Source organism: Phocoena phocoena, chromosome 3, assembly GCF_963924675.1.
Source record: "Phocoena phocoena chromosome 3, mPhoPho1.1, whole genome shotgun sequence".
Classification (NCBI taxonomy): domain Eukaryota; kingdom Metazoa; phylum Chordata; class Mammalia; order Artiodactyla; family Phocoenidae; genus Phocoena; species Phocoena phocoena.
Window position 1 is genome coordinate 42990095 of NC_089221.1, and position 20543 is coordinate 43010637.

Here is a 20543-nt window from a genome sequence, read left to right on the forward strand (position 1 = left end):
TCAACTATCTTTTCCGACCACAACGCTATGAGACTAGATATCAATTACAGGAAAAGATCTGTAAAAAATACAAACACATGGAGGCTAAACAATACAATGCTTAATAACGAAGTGATCACTGAAGAAATCAAAGAGGAATCAAAAAACACCTAGAGGGCTTCCCTGGTGGTGCAGTGGTTGAGAGTCCGCCTGCCGATGCAGGGGACACGGGTTCGTGCCCCGGTCTGGGAAGATCCCACATGCCGCGGAGCGGCTGGGCCCATGAGCCATGGCCGCTGAGCCGGCGCGTCCGGAGCCTGTGCTCCACAATGGGAGAGGCCACAGCAGTGAGAGGCCCACGTACCACAAAAAAAAAAAAAAAAAAAAAAAAAAAAAAAAAACACCTAGAAACAAATGACAGTGGAGACACGACAACCCAAAATCTATGGGATGCAGCAAAAGCAGTTCTAAGAGGGAAGTCTATAGCAATACAATCCTACCTTAAGAAAAGGAAACATCTCGAATAAACAACCTAACCTCGCACCTAAAGCAATTAGAGAAAGAACAAAAAACCCCCAAAGTTAGCAGAAGGAAAGAAATCATAAAGATCAGATCAGAAATAAATGAAAAAGAAATGAAGGCAACGATAGCAAACATCAATAAAACTAAAAGCTGGTTCTTTGAGAAGATAAACAAAATTGGTAAACCATTAGCCAGACTCATCAAGAAAAAGAGGGAGAAGACTCAAATCAATAGAATTAGAAATGAAAAAGGAGAAGTAACAACGGACACTGCATAAGTACAAAGGATCATGAGATTACTACAAGCAACTCTATGCCAATAAAATGGACAACCTGGAAGAATTGGACAAATTCTTAGAAATGCACAACCTTCCAAGACTGAATCAGGAAGAAACAGAAAATATGAGCAGACCAATCACAAGCACTGAAATTGAAACTGTGATTAAAAATCTTCCAACAAACAAAAGCCCAGGACCAGATGACTTCACAGGCGAATTCTATCAAACATTTAGAGAAGAGCTAACACTTATCCTTCTCAAACTCTTCCAAAATATAGCAGAAGAAAAAACACTCCCAAACTCATTCTACAAGGCCACCATCACTCTGATACCAAAACCAGACAAGGATATCACAAAGAAAGAAAACTACAGGCCAATATCACTGATGAACATAGAGGGAAAAATCCTCAACAAAATACTAGCAAACAGAATCCAACAGCACATTAAAAGGATCATACACCATGATCAAGTGGGGTTTATTCCAGGAATGCAAGGATTCTTCAATATATGCATATCAATAAACGTGATACACCATATGTACAAACTGAAGGAGAAAAACCATAGGATCATCTCAATAGATGCAGAGAAAGCTTTCGACAAAATTCAACACCCATTTACGATTAAAACCCTGCAGAAAGTAGGCACAGTGGGAACTATCCTCAACATAATAAAAGCCATATATGACAAACCCACAGCCAACATCATCCTCAATGGTGAAAATCTGAAACCATTTCCACTAAGATCAGGAAAAAGACAAGGTTGCCCACTCTCACCACTATTATTCAACATAGTTTTGGAAGTTTTAGCCACAGCAATCACAGAAGAAAAGGAAATAAAAGGAATCCAAATCGGAAAAGAAGATGTAAAGCTGTCACTGTTTGCAGATGACATGATACTATACATAGAGAATCCTAAAGATGGTACCAGAAAACTACTAGAGCTAATCAATGAATTTGGTAAAGTAGCAGGATACAAAATTAATGCACAGAAATTTCTGGCATTCCTATACACTAATGATGAAATATCTGAAAGTGAAATCAAGAAAACACTCCCACCATTGCAACAAAAAGAATAAAATATCTAGGAATAAACCTACCTAAGGAGACAAAAGACCTATATGCAGAAAATTATAAGACACTGATGAAAGAAATTAAAGATGATACAAATAGATGGAGAGATATACCATGTTCTTGGATTGGAAGAATCAACATTGTAAAAATGACTCTACTACCCAAAGCAATCTACAGATTCAATGCAATCCCGATCAACATACCACTGGCATTTTTCACAGAACTAGAACAAAAAATTTCACAATTTGTATGGAAACACAAAAGACCCCGAATAGACAAAGCAATCTTGAGAACGAAAAATGGAGCTGGAGGAATCAGGCTCCCTGGCTTCAGACTATACTACAAAGCTATAGTAATCAAGACAGTATGGTACTGGCACAAAAACAGAAAGATCAATGGAATAGGATAGAAAGCCCAGAGATAAACCTACGCACATATGGTCACTTTATCTTTTTTTTTTTTTTTTTCTTTTTTTTTCACTTTATCTTTGATAAAGGTGGTAGGAATGTACAGTTGAGAAAGGACAGCCTCTTCAATAAGTGGTGCTGGCAAAACTGGACAGGTACATGTAAAAGTATGAGATTGGAACACTCCCTAACACCATACACAAAAATAAGCTCAAAATGGATTAAAGACCTAAACGTAAGGCCAGAAACTATCAAACTCTTAGAGGAAAACACGGGCAGGACACTCTCTGACATAAATCACAGCAAGATCCTTTTTGACCCACCTCCTAGAGAAATGGAAATAAAAACAAAAACAAACAAATGGCACCTAATGAAACTTCAAAGTTTTTGCACAGCAAAGGAAACCATAAACAAGACCAAAAGACAACCCTCAGAATGGGAGAAAATATTTGCAAACGAAGCAACTGACAAAGGATTAATCTCCAAAATTTATAAGCAGCTCGTGCAGCTCAATAACAAAAAAACAAACAACCCAATCCAAAAATGGGCAGAAGACCTAAATAGACATTTCTCCAAAGAAGATATACAGACTGCCAACAAACACATGAAAGAATGCTCAACATCATTAATCATTAGGGAAATGCAAATCAAAACTACAATGAGATATCATCTCACACCACTTAGAATGGCCAACATCAAAAAATCTAGAAATAATAAATGCTGGAGAGGGTGTGGAGAAAAGGGAACACTTCTGCACTGATGGTGGGAATGTGAATTGGTACAGCCACTATGGAGAACAGTATGGAGGTTCCTTAAAAAACTACAAATAGAATTACCATATGACCCAGCAATCCCACTACTGGGCATATACCCTGAGAAAACCATAATTCAAAAAGAGTCATGTACCAACATGTACCAAAATGTTCATTGCAGCTCTATTTACAATAGCCCGGAGATGGAAACAACCTAAGTGCCCATCATCGGATGAATGGATAAAGAAGATGTGGCACATATATACAATGGAATATTACTCAGCCATAAAAAAAAAACGAAATTGAGCTATTTGTAATGAGGTGGATAGACCTAGAGCCTGTCATACAGAGTGAAGTAAGTCAGAAAGAGAGAGACAAATACCGTACGCTAACACATATATTTGGAATTTAAGAAAAAAAAATGTCATGAAGAACCTAGGGGTAAGACAGGAATAAAGACACAGACCTACTAGAGAATGGACTTGAGAATATGGGGAGGGGGAAGGGTAAGCTGTGACAAAGCAAGAGAGAGGCATGGACATATATACACTACCAAGCGTAAAACAGATAGCTAGTGGGAAGCAGCCGCATAGCACAGGGAGATCAGCTCGGTGCTTTGTGACCACCTGGAGGGGTGGGATCGGGAGGGTGGGAGGGAGGCAGACAGAAGAGGGAAGAGATATGGGAACATATGTATATGTATAACTGATTCACTTTGTTATAAAGCAGAAATTAACACACCATTGTAAAGCAATTATACTCCAATAAAGATGTAAAAAAAAAAAAGAAAGCTGGAATAGCAATACTCCTATCAGATAAAATAGACTTTAAAATAAAGAATGTTACAAGAGACAAGGAAGGACACTACATAATGATCAAGGGATCAATCCAAGAAGAAGATATACCAATTTAAATATATATGCACCCAACATAGGAGCACCTCAATACATAAGGCAACTGCTAATAGCTATAAAAGAGGAAAACAACACTAACACAATAATAGTGGGGGACTTTAACAACCCACTTACACCGATGGACAGATCATTCAAAATGAAAATAAATAAGGAAACAGAAGCTTCAAATGACACAATAGACCAGACAGATTTAATTGACATTTATAGGACATTCCATCCAAAAACAGCAGATTACACTTTCTTCTCCAGCGCACATGGAACATTCTGCAGAACAGATTACATCTTGGGTCACAAATCAAGCCTCAGTAAATTTAAGAAAACTGAAATCATATCAAGCATCTTTTCTGACCAGAACACTATGAGATTAGAAATGAATTACACGGAAAAAAAACGTAAAAAACACAACATGTGGAGGCTAACCAATACGTTACTAAATATTCAAGAGATCACTGAAGAAATCAAGGAGGAAATCAAACAATACCTAGAGACAAATGACAATGAAAACACGACAATCCAAAACCTATGGGATGCAACAAAAGCAGTTCTAAGAGGGAACTTGATAGCTATACAGGCCTACCTCAAGAAACAAGAAAAATCTCAAATAAACAATCTAACCTTACACCTAAAGGAACTAGAGAGAGAAGAACAAACAAAACCCGAAGTTAGAAGAAAGAAAGAAAGAAAGATTAGAGCAGAAATAAATGAAATAGAAACAAAGAACACAATAGCAGAGATCAATAAAACTAAAAGTTGTTTCTTTGAGAAGATAAACAAAATTGATAAACCATTAGCCAGATTCATCAAGAAAAAGAGGGAGGGGACTCAAATCAATAAAATTAGAAATGAAAAAGGAGAAGTTAAAACAGACACTGCAGAAATAAAAAGCATCCTAAGAGACTACTACAAGCAGCTCTATGCCAATAAAATGGACAACCTGGAAGAAATGGATGAATTCTTAGAAAGGTATAACCTTCCAAGACTGAACCAGCAAGAAAGAGAAAATATAAACAAACCAATCACAAGTAATGAAATTGAAACTGTGATTAAAAATCTTCCAACAAACAAAAGTCCAGGACCAGATGGCTTCACAGGTGAATTCTATCAAACATTCAGAGAAGAGCTAACACCCATCCTTCTCAAACTCTTGCAAAAATTTGCAGAGAAGGAACATTCCCAAACTCATTCTTGAGGCCACATCACCCTGATACCAAAACCAAAGATACTACACAAAAAGAAAATTACAGGACAATATCACTGATGAATATAGATGCAAAAATCCTCAACAAAATATTAGCAAACAGAATCCAACAACACATTAAAAGGATTACACACCATTATCAAGTGGGATTTATCCCAGGGATGCAAGGATTCTTCAATATATGCAAATCAATCAATGTGATACACCATATTAACAAACTGAAGAATAAAAACCATATGATCATCTCAATACATGCAGAAAAAGCTTTTGACAAAATTCAACACCCATTTATGATAAAAACTCTCCAGAAGTGGGCAAAGAGGGAACCTACCTCAACATAATAAAGGCCATATTCGACAAACCCACAGCAAACATCATTCTCCATGGAGAAAAACTGAAAGCATTTCCTCTAAGATCAGGAACAAGACAAGGATGTCCACTCTCACCACTATTATTCAACATAGTTTTGGAAGTCCTAGCCATGGCAATCAGATAAGAAAAGGAAATAAAAGGAATACAAATTGGAAAAGAAGAAGTAAAACTGTCACTGTTTGCAGATGACATGATACTATACATAGAGAATCCTAAAGATGCCACCAAAAAACTACTAATCAATGAATTTGGTAAAGTTGCAGGATACAAAAGTAATGCACAGAAAACTCTTGCATGCCTATACACTAATGATGAAAAATCTGAAAGAGAAATTAAGGAAACACTCCCATTTAGCATTGTAACAAAAAGAATAAAATACCTAGGAATAAACCTACCTAGGGAGACAAAAGACCTGTATGCAGAAAACTGTAAGACACTGATGAAAGAAATTAAAGATGATACCAACAGATGGAGAGATATACCATGTTCTTGGATTAGAAGAATCAATATTGTGAAAATGACTATACTACCCAAAGTAATCTACAGATTCAATGCTATCCCTATCAAATAACCAATGGCATTTTTTAGGAAACTAGAACAAAAAATCTTAAAATTTGTATGGAGACATAAAAGACCCTGAACAGCCAAAGCAGTCTTGAGGGAAAAAAAACAGAGCTGGAAGAATTAGACTCCCTGACTTGAGACTATACTATAAAGCTACAGTAGTCAGGACAATATGGTAGTGGCACAAAAACAGAAACATAGATCAATGGAAGAAAATAGAAAGCCCAGAGATCAACCCACGCACCTATGGTCAACTAATCTATATGACAAAGGAGGCAAGGATATACAATGGAGAAAAGACAGTCTCTTCAATAAGTGGTGCTGGGAAAACTGGACAGCTACATGTAAAAGAATGAAATTAGAACATTCTCTAACACCATACACAAAAATAAACTCAAAATGGATTCGGGATTAAGACCAGACACTATAAAACTCTTAGAGGAAAACATAGGAAGAACACTCTTTGACATAAATCACAGCAAGATCTTTTTCGATCCACCTCCTAGAGTAATGGAAATAAAAACAAAAATAAACAAATGGGACCTAATGAAAGTTAAAAGCTTTTGCACAGCAAAGGAAACTGTAAACAAGACGAAAAGACAACCCTCAGAATGGGAGAAAATATTTACAAACAAATCAACAGACAAAAGATTAATCTGCAAAATATATGAACAGGTCATGCAGCTCAATATTAAAGAAATAAACAACCCAATCCAAAAATTGGGAGAAGACCTAAATAGACATTTCTCCAAAGAAGAGATACAGATGGCCAAGAAGCACATGAAAAGCTGCTCAACATCACTAATTATTAGAGAAAGGCAAATCAAGACTACAATGAGGTATCACCTCACACCAGTTAGAATGGGCATCATCAGAAAACCTACAAACAACAAATGCTGAAGAGGGTGTGGAGAAAAGGGAACCCTCTTACACTGTTGGTGGGAATGTAAATTGATACAGCCACTATGGAGAACACTATGGAGGTTCCTTAAAAAACTAAAAACAGAATTACCATATGATCCAGCAATTCCACTACTGGGCATGTACCCAGAGAAAACCATAATTCAAAAAGACACATGCACCCCAATGTTCATTGCAGCACTATTTATAAGAGCCAGGTCATGGAAGCAACCTAAATGCCCATCGACAGACGAATGGATAAAGAAGTTGTGGTACATGTATACAATGGAACATTACTCAGCCATAAAAAGGAATGAAATTGAGTCATTTGTTGAGATGTGGATGGATCTAGAGACTGTCATGCAGAGTGAAGTAAGTCAGAAAGAGAAAAACAAATATCGTATATTAACGCATTTATGTGGAACCTAGAAAAATGGTACAGATGAACCGGTGTGCAGGGCAGAAGTTGAGACACAGATGTAGAGAACATATGGACATTCTCAAGTGTGTGGACACCAAGGGGGGTAAGCCGCGGGGGAGTGGGTATGGTGGTGTGCTGAACTGGGCGATTGGGATTGACATGTATACACTGATGTGTATAAAACTGATGACTAATAAGAACCTGCTGTATAAAAAAATAAAATTTAAAAAAATTTTTAGAAAGCATTAACTTCAAGTAAATTATGACAAAAAGATGTAATCACTACAGAAACACCAAAAAATAACCAAAAAATTAGACTAAATGTCAGAATACTTAAAATTTACACTAAACAATATTTGTGTAATACAAAAGAAAGCAGTATAAGAAGAACAGAAATCAAGAGATGGAAAAAAAGAAACTACACCTGAAACTAATATGTTAAAATACATTACATGTCAATTATTCCTCAATTTAAAAAAAAAGATAGCAAGATGAGACAAATAGAAAACACAGAGCAAAATGGCAGACCTAAATCCACAATGGATAATTACATTAAATGTGAATTAATTAAACACTCTAATCAAAAAGCAGGGATTTTTTACACTAGATTAAGAAGTATAAACAAGACCTGACCTACATACTTTAAATATCCAACAAACGCACTTTATATTCCAAGATTCAAATGAACTAAAAGTTTTATGGAAACTTTTATGGAAAATATATACTATCCATGCAATAAAACATGAGAGTACGAGAGTGGCTATATATTATTATCAGACAAAACAGACTTAAGGTAAAGGATATTTCTAGAAACAAAGAGAGACAGTTCATATATATACTAATATGTATAAAATGGATAACTAATAAGAACCTGCTGTATAAAAAAATAAATAAAATTCAAAAAAACAGAGTCCATACAGAAAAGGGTACCTACAGTTGGAAAAAAGAACATTTAGAAATGTTATACAACAAAGAGCAGAATCACAAAATAAATGAAACAAAAGCTAACAGAAAGGAAAGAACAAAAACAATCAACAGTTATAGAGATTTCAAACTCCTAAGAATAACTGACAAAACATCTCTGTAGAAAATTCATACAGATATAGATTATTTGAATAACACTATCAATCAACTTGACCAAATTTACATCTATAGAACATTCCACCCCCAAAACAGCAGAATACACATTCTCTTCAAATGCACATGGTATATTCTCAAGGACAGATCATATGCTGGGCAATGAAATGAACCTCAATAAATTTAAAAGCATTCTAATCATACAAAGTATGTTCTATGATTACAATGTAATTTAACCACAAATAAATTACAGAAAGATAAATAACCCATAGATCAAAGAGGAAAACACAAGGGAAATTAGAAAGTATTTTAAAATGAAAATGAAGATACAATATATCAAAATTTGTGACATAGCTAATGATCTAGGTTTCTACCTTATGAAACTACAAAAAAGAGCTAATAAAACTGAAAGCATGCAGAAGTAAATAAAATAGCAGAAATAAAGGAAATTGAGTACAGAAAAACAATAAAGTCAATGACCCCAAAAGAAACCAATGAAACTAATAAAAAGATTAATAAAATTGAAAGCTTCGTGCCAGACCACTCCAGAAAAGAGATTAAGACACAAATTATCAATGGCAGGAATGTAAGAGGGGCTTGCTGTACACTTCTTACAAACAATAAAAGGACAGTAAGGAGACACTGTGAACAACTTGATGTCAATAAATTTGATAATTTAGATAAATAGACAAATCCTTAAAAGGCAAATGACAAAAGCTCATATAAGAAAGAGATAACCAGGACTTCCCTGGTGGTGCAGTGGTTAAGAATCCGCCTGCCAATGCAGGGGATATGGGTTCAAGCCCTGGTCTGGGAAGATCCCACATACCGCAGAGCAACTAAGCCCATGCGCCACAACTGAGCCTGCGCTCTAGAGCTTGTGAGCCACAACTACTGAAGCCTGTGTGCCTAGAGCTGTGCTCTGCAACAAGAGAAGCCAACACAATGAGAAGCTCGTGCACCACAATGAACAGCAGCCCCCACTCACTGCAACTAGAGAAAGCCTGCGCACAGCAACAAACACCCAGTGCAGCCAAAACCAAATAAATAAATTTTTAAAAAAAGAAAGCAATAACCTGATAATCCTACATCCATTTTTTAAAAAAACATTCCTACAAAGAAAACTCCAAGTCTAAATGTATTTACTGGCAAATTCTATCAAACCTTAATACCAAACACTGATACCAAATCTAGGCAACAACTTTACAAGAAAACTATAGACAAATAACACTCATGAACACAGAAGAAAAAATCATTAACAAAACATTAGCAAATTGAATCCACTTAATATAAAAAGATTTTATATACCATGACCAAGTGGAGTTTATTCCCAGGAATGAAAAGTTGCTTTAATATTCCAAAATTAAAGGGATATATTGTATTGAGAGAATAAAGAAGGAAAGCAATATGACCTTCTCAACAGCCATAGAAAAAGCATCTGACAAACCACACACTTTCGACAAAAATTTAATAAAGGACATCTACAGAAAACACATAGGTAATACATTTAATGGTGAAACACTGAATGCTTTCTACCTAAGGTCAGGAATAAGACAAGCATTATCTGCTCTCCCCACTTCTTTCAACATTGTATTAGCAGTCTTAGCCAGTATAATATAGCAAGGAAAAGAAACAAAAGGCAATATAGAAGGGAAAAAAAGAAGTATAACTCTCTTTATTCACAGACAATATGAAGAGGAACAGAGAAAATCTTGAAGAACCTATAAAAGAAGTTACTCCAACTAATAAGTTACATTAACAAGGTTATAGGATAAAAGGCCAAATAAAACCATATAAAAAAACCCAACTTTTTGTTTGTTTGGTTTATTTCTAAACATAACAACTAGAAATCAATTAAAAAAATTTTTAAAAACCCTTTTGTAATAGCATCAAGAAATATTAAAGGGTTTCCCTGGTGGCACAGTGGTTGAGAGTCCGCCTGCCGATGCAGGGGACACAGGTTCGTGCTCCAGTCCAGGAAGATCCCACATGCCGCGGAGCGGCTGGGCCTGTGAGCCATGGGGCGCTGAGCCTGCGCGTCTGGAGCCTGTGCTCCGCAACGGGAGAGGCCACAACAGAGAGAGGCCCCACGCACAGAAAAAAAGAAATATTAAAAACTCAGTGATATATTTAACAAAATGTGTGCACGACATGGACACCAAAATCTAAAAACTATTGCTAAGAGAAACTAAAGAACATCAAATAAATGGAAAGATATACCATACTCATGGATTAGACGACTTAATATCAAAATGGCAGTTCTTCACAAACTGATCAACAAATTAGAAGCAATCTCTATCAAAATAAGCTTTCTCTTCTCCAGCCAAGCCACTAATTATCCCTTCCAACCCAACTCCTCCACTGTACATTCTGGAATTCCAATTCTATGGTTAAAATCCTCTGTACTTCCCTGTGTCTTCAAATTCTTCACTGAAACTTCACATCTCCTAGTTATTAAATTAAAGAGCCTTTCCCTAGGACACCGCTTGGCCCTGTATTACTATCAAAGCAGAGAATGAGATATCTACATCCCACACCTTAAGAGTCCAGTGTTGGTCTTGATTATCTTCATCACTCCTCAAAGCCATTTCTGGACCATTCTTTCCCTCTTATAAAAAATGCTTGCTTACCTATGCTCAAATCAACAATACCACCTTCCACTATCTACTTCTCAACCAGGTAGCACTTAAGTCACTTTCCCCCCTTCATTAAGACTTTACACCCATATCAGTCCTCATATCATCACCTCAGAGCTTGCCATTCAACAGCCTGTCTATTCTTTGGCCTTGTTATCAACAGGGAGACTCTATTCCATTGTCAACATTTGTTTAATGTAAGTCTTCCCTGCTAGACTAAGCTCCATGAAGATAGAAACCAGAGCTGTCTTGTTCACTGCTGAATGCCAAACACATAGCATAATGCATACTCTTAAATAAGGTGTTTTTTTTCATCCCCACTAAATGCAAATACCGATGGGTACCAGCAGGCCTCTGTGACTTACAAAAGAACTAACAAGGACAATAAAGTGTCTGGGAATCATATATTTTAAAAAAATCAGAGGATGTTTTTCTGAGAGAAAGTATTTGTTGGATGAATAAATAAAGGAAAATGGTAACAGCTATCTTAAAATACAAGAAGGTCAAACATATAGAAAAGAAAAGATTGACAATTCTGAGACTTGGGATGAGGAATTGGCTCTGCTACTAACTAGTGGCTTTATTTAATGTTATTGGCCCTCTGTCTGCTCATCTATAAATTAAAGGCATTAGACCTTCTGGGTTCCATTCTCTTTCATTCATGTCTAACAGTGCTCCTGATGTAGAAAGTAGCCCAACAAGTGTGTTATAAGAAAGCAACCTGAGGACCTAGAGCTATCAAAATATGAATGAAGTTACCTTACAAAAAAATACTCTAGGAATACTAAGAGATCTAGCAGAGCTTCATACCTGGTTGGACTAGATCAGAAGTAAGCAAACTATAACCCATAGGGCAGCCACTGTTTATGTAATAAATAAAGTTTCACTGGGACACAGCTACACCCATTTGTTCAAGGACTGTCTGTGACTGCTTTTTCCTGCTACAAAGGCAGAGTTGGATACTAGTCAACATACGGTCCACAAAGCCTAAAATATTTATTAGCTGGCACCTTAAGAAAAAGTTTGCTGACCCTGGTCTGTATGATCTAAAAGGTTCATTTTATATTATTATACACTGAAGATGAAAAGAGTTGCATTAAAATGCTCTTAAATGGAGTATAGGGATAAAACAGGAAAAAAGAGTAAGTAGAGAAAATAGATCAAACATGATCTCAGTTCACCTCCTGGTGATTACACTAGCTTCTCTCTGAATTAGTGGATGACTCATCTTCCAATCACTGAAACCTTCTATTCCAAGAATATACAAGATAAAACAAGCATTAAAAATTTAACACGCACCTGCCCTCCTTCACTTTTTGTGCATTCCCTCGACATATGTAGTTTTCAATGTAGCCATCACTGCAGTTGATTTTTGACCAGTCTGGGTCACAAACATCCAAGAAGTGAGGCCGCAGTCTGCCTATCGAATACTTGGCAATATCAGTCAGGGACTGACTAGCAGCTGCACCAAATAAAAATGTTCCAATGGCTTTGTAAATAGTGGCTATGTAGTTATTCCTGATAAAGGAATTCGAGTGCAAGAGGTTAAAGTAAACAGATAGGGTTTCTCCAACAATCATCTGAAAAAAAAAAAAACAGAAAAATAATGTTAAAGCAGCAACCAGGCACTTTAAACAAAGTAAAAAATAGAAAAGAAAATGGTAAATCACAATAAAATATTTGTTTTAAAAATACCTCCCCCCTTTTTTCCTTTTCAAATGGAGAACAGGATATCTAATTCTAGACCACAAAAAAAGGTGTCAGAGCAATTGATACTTTGCTTACAGAGCAATGGCAAAGCCAAAATAATTTCAAAGTCTACCTTGAAACAATAAAACCTTATTTCTTTACTTGTATTCAAATAAACTAAGCCTTAATAAGTAGACAATGATGTATCATGGAGGATAAAAAACATGGTTTTTCAAAGAATACAAACTTCCCAATTAGAATATCCCTTACATAAGTACTTTTATCTGACAGAGTCTGCATTTGCATCAAACATTCCTTTGAATCAAAAATATTCATCATGTTAAAAAGGGTAAAACAGTCCCACAGAGAGGAAAAAGCCAATATAATAAAAGCAGGGATCAAACACAGAGGCCAAAGGGTACAGAGGGCAGAGATCAGCTGTCAAGGCCTCCCAGTCCTGCCTCTCCCGGAGACATTTAGGGCTGGATTCCTTAACAAGTCTCATTAAAAGACCAAACACACACTTGATGCTCTCCTTCTCCAATACAACATTTCAAGTGATTCCTTCCTCTTTTAATTTTCACTGACTTTTGTAAAATGGGAGTCAGAGACTTCCCAGATTCTATTAGAGTGTGTGTGTGAGCACGCACCAGTGTAATTAAAGGCATAAAAAGGTTTTCAAATACTTCCCAAGTTCACAGGCCAATATCCTGAGAAATTTGAAAAAATACTGAATGGCAACATTACAAAAAATTAAAATTGCTGATAAAATAAGCCACACTCTAGCTACCTGAGACCAAAATAAACACTTAAAAAAAATTCTGCTTGCTAATTTATGTTGGGGGTGGATATAAATCACAAAGTTTCACTTAAGAGTTTCACTGCTTCGTCTTAAATTTACATAAACAATTTTACAAAGCATTCAAACATTTCTATTAGTGACGACTAATTATCTTCAGGGTGAGCCTTACCACAGATGAAATAAATGGTTGCCTCCTGAAAGGGATTTCAAGAACCAGATATCAAAAATTTTTTCCTCATCTGGCTCAAAGGCTCCTAGAATTCCATAATTAGAATGTTATAACTTTGACAACTAGACTATGAACTCTACAAAAGCAAGAATGAATTTTTAGTTCAACAGAAAACTAGTACCACCATAGTGACCTAAAACAGAGCTGGTGGTCAATAAATTTCAATTCAAGGTGCTGCCTCTTGGGTAAAAGGTAAACACCCTTAATTTAAACATGTTAAACCCCACAGAAATATATTCCTCATTATAATCCTTAATGTGAATGACTTAATCAAACCTTTGCTGAGAACAGGCCTCACAGGAGAGGAAAACCACACGCACTTCTGAGGATACCATACCTCCCCAACTGTGCTTAGGGTCCTCCCTGGCGATTGCCCTAGAGGCCTTGAATTAAAGTATATTACAGTCTCCTCAGGCTGTTAAGGTGTTCCAGCAACTGCCTTGATAGATTAGCAGCAAGAAAGGATATCTCTAATGTTTTGTTATGGAGTTGATCTTTTTTTTTTTTTTTTTTTTTTTTTTTTTTTTTTTTTTTTTTTTGCGCTATGCGGGCCTCTCACTGCCGTGGCCTCTCCCGTTGCGGAGCACAGGCTCCGGACGCGCAGGCTCAGCAGCCATGGGTCACGGGCCAGCCACTCCGCGGCATGTGGGATCTTCCCGGACTGGGGCACGAACCCGCGTCCCCTGCATCGGCAGGCGGACTCTCAACCACTGCGCCACCAGGGAAGCCCCTGGAGTTGATCTTTGATCATTTGAAATATATACCAAATATATTAGTCAACCACAATTTGAGCAGTCAAAACTTCCACTTCTCAGCTATCAGCTCTTCTTGTGTAAGCACTCAACTACTTTCCAAAAACAAGTACTGGTCTCTGTGAGTCTTCCTAGTCATAATGATCATTGTTTAGGGCCACCCAAACCCTGGTTCCTGCCACTGATGACCGAAAATCAGTTCACTAGGAACATTCGGAGCACTGGGCACAGATTAAAAGTTGATCTACAGAAGTGGTATATGCTGAAACTTAGCCCTTAATTCTGGGAAAGGGTGTGAGGGGTTCTAAAGCCAACAAATGCTAGGTCGACTTACATCATTTTTTTATTATATAAAAAATAGTAGAGATGTCCTAAATTAATTCTTCTAAATTAAATGCAGGGATGTGTCTGTGCATTGCACTACACATGCAAGACATATTTTCATTTCATTTTAATACCTTATCTTGCCCTTTGAGCCATTTATACCAACTCAGCCTCTGGTGAAGTCCACGCTTAAATTAACTGTGCCCTAATCTTAGAGCTGAGATTACTGGCCACGCATTATTTACTACTCCAAATAAAGACAGGATAAATTATTAAAGAACTAAAGATGATGTTTGTGGAGTAAAACAGAATACTTTGAAGATCAAAGCTAATAATTATCTAAATCAATGTGATTCAACCATTTAAAACCTATGTACCAGAGTATTTTCTCACCATCTTCTTTATACTTCCACCAACCAAGATAATTTTATACATCTCTACACTGTCACTACAGTTATGTGTCTTCCACTCAGGACCCACCTTCCCAAAGAACAGTCTAAAATCACTGACGTACTTCCACTCCTTCCTAAATATGTCTAAATACCTCCATTCCCTTTATTCTACTGAATATCTCTCCAAAAAAGTCAAAATGGTCTCATCAGATCAAACAGATTTTTATCAACCCAAATCTTAACTTCTCAGTAGTATAAAACCTCACTGACTATTTTGTCCTTATTGAAATTCTCCCTTGGCTTCTGAGAAACTATATTAATTCTGATTCTCTATCGGGCTCCCTCAATCACTCATATGTGTGGATCATTTGCAAGTCAAATCAAAGGCCTGGTATGAAGTCCCAATCACAGTCCTGATTTTTTTTTTTTAAGAAATAATTTACTTTCTAGAAATTAAATTAAACATGTACAAGTCTAACCAAGTGCTGCCTGAAAGAAGCTGAGTTAGTGAATAAACTGAAATTATTTTAAATTAGTACATAAAACCACTGCCCTAAGCAGTGTTTGTCTTTGTTGATACAGTTGATATGAAAAAAGTACTTTTACAGCACCTTTAAACAGTCTGCTCTTTTTAAGGAAAACTACACTCAACTTACTTGCTGTTTTACAAAGATAACTTTCTCACAGGTGATGGTGAAATAATCAAAACTTCCAAGTTAATAAAATACAAATAACAAGTTTTGCTAACTGAGTGTCTGTCACATTCTGCGCTAGCTGTGCAGGCTACACAGCACCCTGTCCTGTTGCAGGCCTCTGGTCTGTAGCAGATTTCTGTAGTTTTGCTTATGCAGCATCCTTCTTACTGAGATACAAACAAAAGTAGAATTGAAAGACAAGTACATTTGTAGCAGTGTTTGAGTACTTGAATCTTGTCTGAAATCAGCTACTATTTGCAGAAGAGTCCTACTAAAATTTTTATATTTAAAGAGCTATTCTCTCAGAAACACATACTTTATTTTTATTTATTTATTTATTTATTTATTTAGGCTGCATCGGGTCTTCATTGCTGTGCACCAGCTTTCTCTAGTTGTGGCGAGCGGGGGCTACTCTTCATTGTGGTGCGTGGGCTTCTCATTGCAGTGGCTTCTCTTGTTGCAGATCATGGGTTCCAGGCACACGGGCTTCAGTAGTTGTGGCACTCGGGCTCAGTAGCTGTGGCTCGCGGGCTCTAGAGCGCAGGCTCAGTAGTTGTGGCGCACGGGCTTAGTTGCTCCGCGGCATGTGGGATCTTCCTGGACCAGGGCTCGAACCCGTGTCACCTGCACAGGCAGGCGGATTCTTAACCACTGTGCCACTAGGGAAGTCCCAGAAACATATACTTTAAAAAAAAGACCCTAATACTCATACTCCCTCTTTAATGGAAGGATCATAGGCTTGGCTTTCTTTCTTTTAATAGTAAACTCAGTGTAAAGATCTGTCTAGATTAAACAAACCACTGATTTCTTAAAACTTCACTATACTGTAGGAGAGTCACCAACATTACGGCAAAATCTCTCAAGTTTCATTCCAGCACCTAGGACATGTCAGGGTCCATGGCAACAGTGAGGATACCAAGATGAACAAGGCACCACCTCTACCTTCAAGGAGCTCAGAGTCTTGCAAAACAAACATTTGTATAGCAGAGGTTTTCTTTTATTAATTATATACCACATATTATGAGTTGATTAACTTTTAGTGCTAACAAGGAGCTGTGATCATTCTGCAATAAGACATTAAATTTCTAAATCCAGAAGATTTGTTTTGTTTTTTAATAAACTCCAGAACAGACAAGCTAGATATGCTATTATCTTTTTGGTCTATCTCCTGGATGAGACCATATTTTCTGCTTGTAACACAAATCTTATTTCTAAAGTTACAAGTTATGGAGCATAAAACTAATTAAAGTCATAGAATCCGAGTCAAGCGATTATAAAAATCATGTAGTCTAATCACTTGATATCTTCTCTCCAGAGCACATTCCCTAAGCATTCCCACCTGAAATCCTAGAAAACAATAATTACTACAGTGTTTTAGTACCAGTAAAAATTCTTTGTCGTGTTCACTTCTAATTATATATAGAATTCAGGCTCTTCTATTTCTGCCGTTATCTAAAAATTCTTTAAAGTAAACTAAACATGGGTTAAATGAAGTCTTAACACCTGTTAAGACTTTTCTAGAACTCAGTAACTAGAAAGTCAGTTCATATGCACAGTCTCAATAAATTATAAAATAATATCCTAGGTAAAAAGTATGCTAGAAATACATTGATATAATAGTCATCTATTGCATTATTACTGAAACAATAGCAAATTGGAGCTCTAAAAAAAATCACAGTGACTTAGAAAGGTTAGCATAAAACCTACACATGTTCAGTAAGGTTCTTCTGATTATACATTGTTGCTCTTTTGGCTCCACTTAAAACAGCTGAGATTATTTTGATCAAATAACATTAAAGGTTAAAAAAAAACATTGTTTTAGAGGGTTATACATTCAATCATTAACAGGTTAACACAAAACTAAGCCAACTGCCCAAAAGTGATAAACTTGGAAAAGTGGATTTAACTTACAACGATAATACTGAACGGAATGATTATTCCACCTAATAACGGATAAGGTATGGTGTCTTCTTTGTAAGGGTACTTGATGGACTCATCATTACAGAATAATCCTCGTTGGAAAGGAGTATGCCTTGAAGTAAGAATTGCAAAAGGCAATCCAGCTAGCAAAAGGAATAAATGAAAATATCATTAAAAAGGAATATCAAAACTAATTAATGGTGATAATTATCCCAGAGACCATGTTTAAAAATACATTTGCCACAAAAATAATAAGAGCACATGGAAAAAGGAAATGCAGCAACACATGCAACAGAAGTTAGAAAAATTATAGTTTAGGGTACAGATCTTTTCTCTACAGGAAACAATGCCTCCAAATCCTCTATCAACCAATTTAACCAAGAGCGACTTCTTCCCTTTGTTTCTGCCCAAATACACTAAACTGATTTTAGGGGAAAAAAAATATCTTCTCATGCTCTTGTTGTCATTTAATCATAGGGTTTTCAACACTATTTTCAAACCACTTTGTCAGAAGCTTTACTTCCAAAAGGTTGAAAACAGCATTTTGACATTCCCCATTTTATCTTGATATTACTACCATATTTGGTCAGGTCACGGTCACTGGCTAAGCTATCAGAGTATCTAAATAAAGTTTATCCACTCATTTCTGTACTGTCTACAGCAAGTTTAGAGCTGCTATGAAAAGGAGTCTAAACTTAAACCAAGCTTCTTAAGAAAAGATGGACAACAGAGTCAAGCACAAAAGCACCTAAAAGAGCTCTCTCTTTTTTTCATCATCAATGTTTTCCCTAAAGATCACATCTCACACTCATCTCATCTCAAAATGTCTAAACTTTTGTCTAAATGTGAACTTTAAGAATTCAGTCCTCCTTTACTTCATCACTGCACCCAGCATCCTGATTAATACTGACCAGGACTGCTTTCTAAGAGATAGAGTTTAACAGAAACCCTCAACATGAGTTCTGCTTCAAGACTTTTCCAGGTATGGATGATTCTCTCCCTAAGTGACCCATTCTCCCAGCAGTAATACCATAATAACCACTAAGCTAACATATTCACTGTATATTCAGGTGTTCTTTCCATGAAGCTCTAAGTCTTGATGACCATTTACAGTTTCTCATCAACTCTGCTAAGCCCTAAAGGCTCAATGACAACCAAGCTTCTGCCACTCTGCCTGATGCATAGACTACAAGTATCAAATGTGTTCAATCTACAAGGGCCAAATGAAAAGGAGAAGCCCATTACTGGTTCTTTTTATTTACCTTCCTGTTTTTCATTTAGACTCTGAATACATAAACCAAAGTTTATTTTTTTGTGTTAACCAATTTGCCAAGCTGTTAAACCATTAGAAGTCTTTATGATGCAAGCAGTGGCCAAGATGGCAGAGAAGGAAGACCCTGAGCTCACCTCCTTCAACAGGCACAGCAAAATCATGATTACTTACAGAGCAACTATCCATAAGAGTGACCCGAAGATTAGCAGAAAAGATCTTCTGCAGCTAAAGCTATAAAGAAGAAACCACAACAAGTAGAAAGGGTGAAGATGCAGTATCGTCATCACCCATATTCCCAGTGTAGGCAACCCACAAATGGGAGAATAATTACAATTGCAGAGGTTCTCCCCAAGCAGCAAAAGGTCCTAGCTCCACATCAGGCTCCTCAACCCGGGGGTGTACACAAGTAATATGAACCTCCAGACTGTTTGGCTCTGAAAGCCAGTAGGGCTTACTTCTGGGAGAGCCAGAGGGCTGTGGGAAATAAAGACTCCACTCTTAAGAGAGCACAAACAAAATCTCATATGTTTCAAGACCCAGGGCAGAAGCAGTTATTTGAATGGAGCTTGGGTAGGACCCACTTGTGCTGATCTTGGAGAGACTCCCAGGAGGCAGAAGGCAACTGAAACTCTCTCTGGGAACAACGACACTGGCAGCAGCCATTTTGGGAAGCTCATCCCACCACCAGGACACTGGTGCTGCTAAGTGCCGCTTTAGAATCCTCCCTCTAGCCAGTCAGTGGCAGACCAGCCCTGCCCACCAGACAGCACCAGCCCTGGGATGCCCCAAGCCAGGCAGCTAGGTGGGCAGGAACACAGACCTACCCACCAGCAGGTTGATTGCTGTAGAACCCCCAGAGCCCCCAGCCATCCCAGTACATGACACCACCCACCATAGGATCCAGGACCTGGACCCACCTACAAGTGGGTCCCCACCAGCACTGGGACCCCCGGGAACCAACATACATACACACACACACACACACACACACACACACACACACACACACAGCTAGTCGTCTGACCCAGCCCCACCCACCAGTGGGCCAGCACTAGCCCCAGTCCCGGCCTCACACACCAGGGGTCTGGCACCAGCCCCGAGATCTGATGGGCCCCAGCCCCACCCACCTGTGGCAGACACCACCCCCAGAACCCCCAAGGCCCTGCAGCCACAAACTCTGGGCCCAGGCACTGCCCACAGAGGGCCAACACCAGCTCCAGAACTTTCAGGCCCCACAGCCAAAGACCCCAGGAGCTGGTTCTGCCCATCAGTGGGCCGGCACTAGCCCCAGGTCCTCCTGGGCCCCGACACTGCCCACCAGCAAGCCAACCCAAGCCCCAGGACCACCACAGCCCCCCACAGCAAGTTGCGTAAAGAC

The 20543-nt window shown here is 37.7% G+C and overlaps 1 protein-coding gene across 2 annotated transcripts in view; it reads right to left on the reverse strand.

Annotated features, from left to right (window-relative positions):
• Positions 1-20543, reverse strand: part of PLPP1 (phospholipid phosphatase 1) — a 119230-nt gene that overhangs the window by 30142 nt on the left and 68545 nt on the right. Inside the window, exons 2-3 of one of the 2 annotated variants that reach the window (XM_065873523.1) lie at positions 17884-18035; positions 12389-12669 (exon numbers count right to left, since the gene is read on the reverse strand). In XM_065873523.1, coding sequence (XP_065729595.1) covers positions 12389-12669; positions 17884-18035 — 433 coding nt within the window. The remainder of the gene's footprint in view (positions 1-12388; positions 12670-17883; positions 18036-20543) is intronic. The other variant, XM_065873522.1, reaches the window with a different exon arrangement.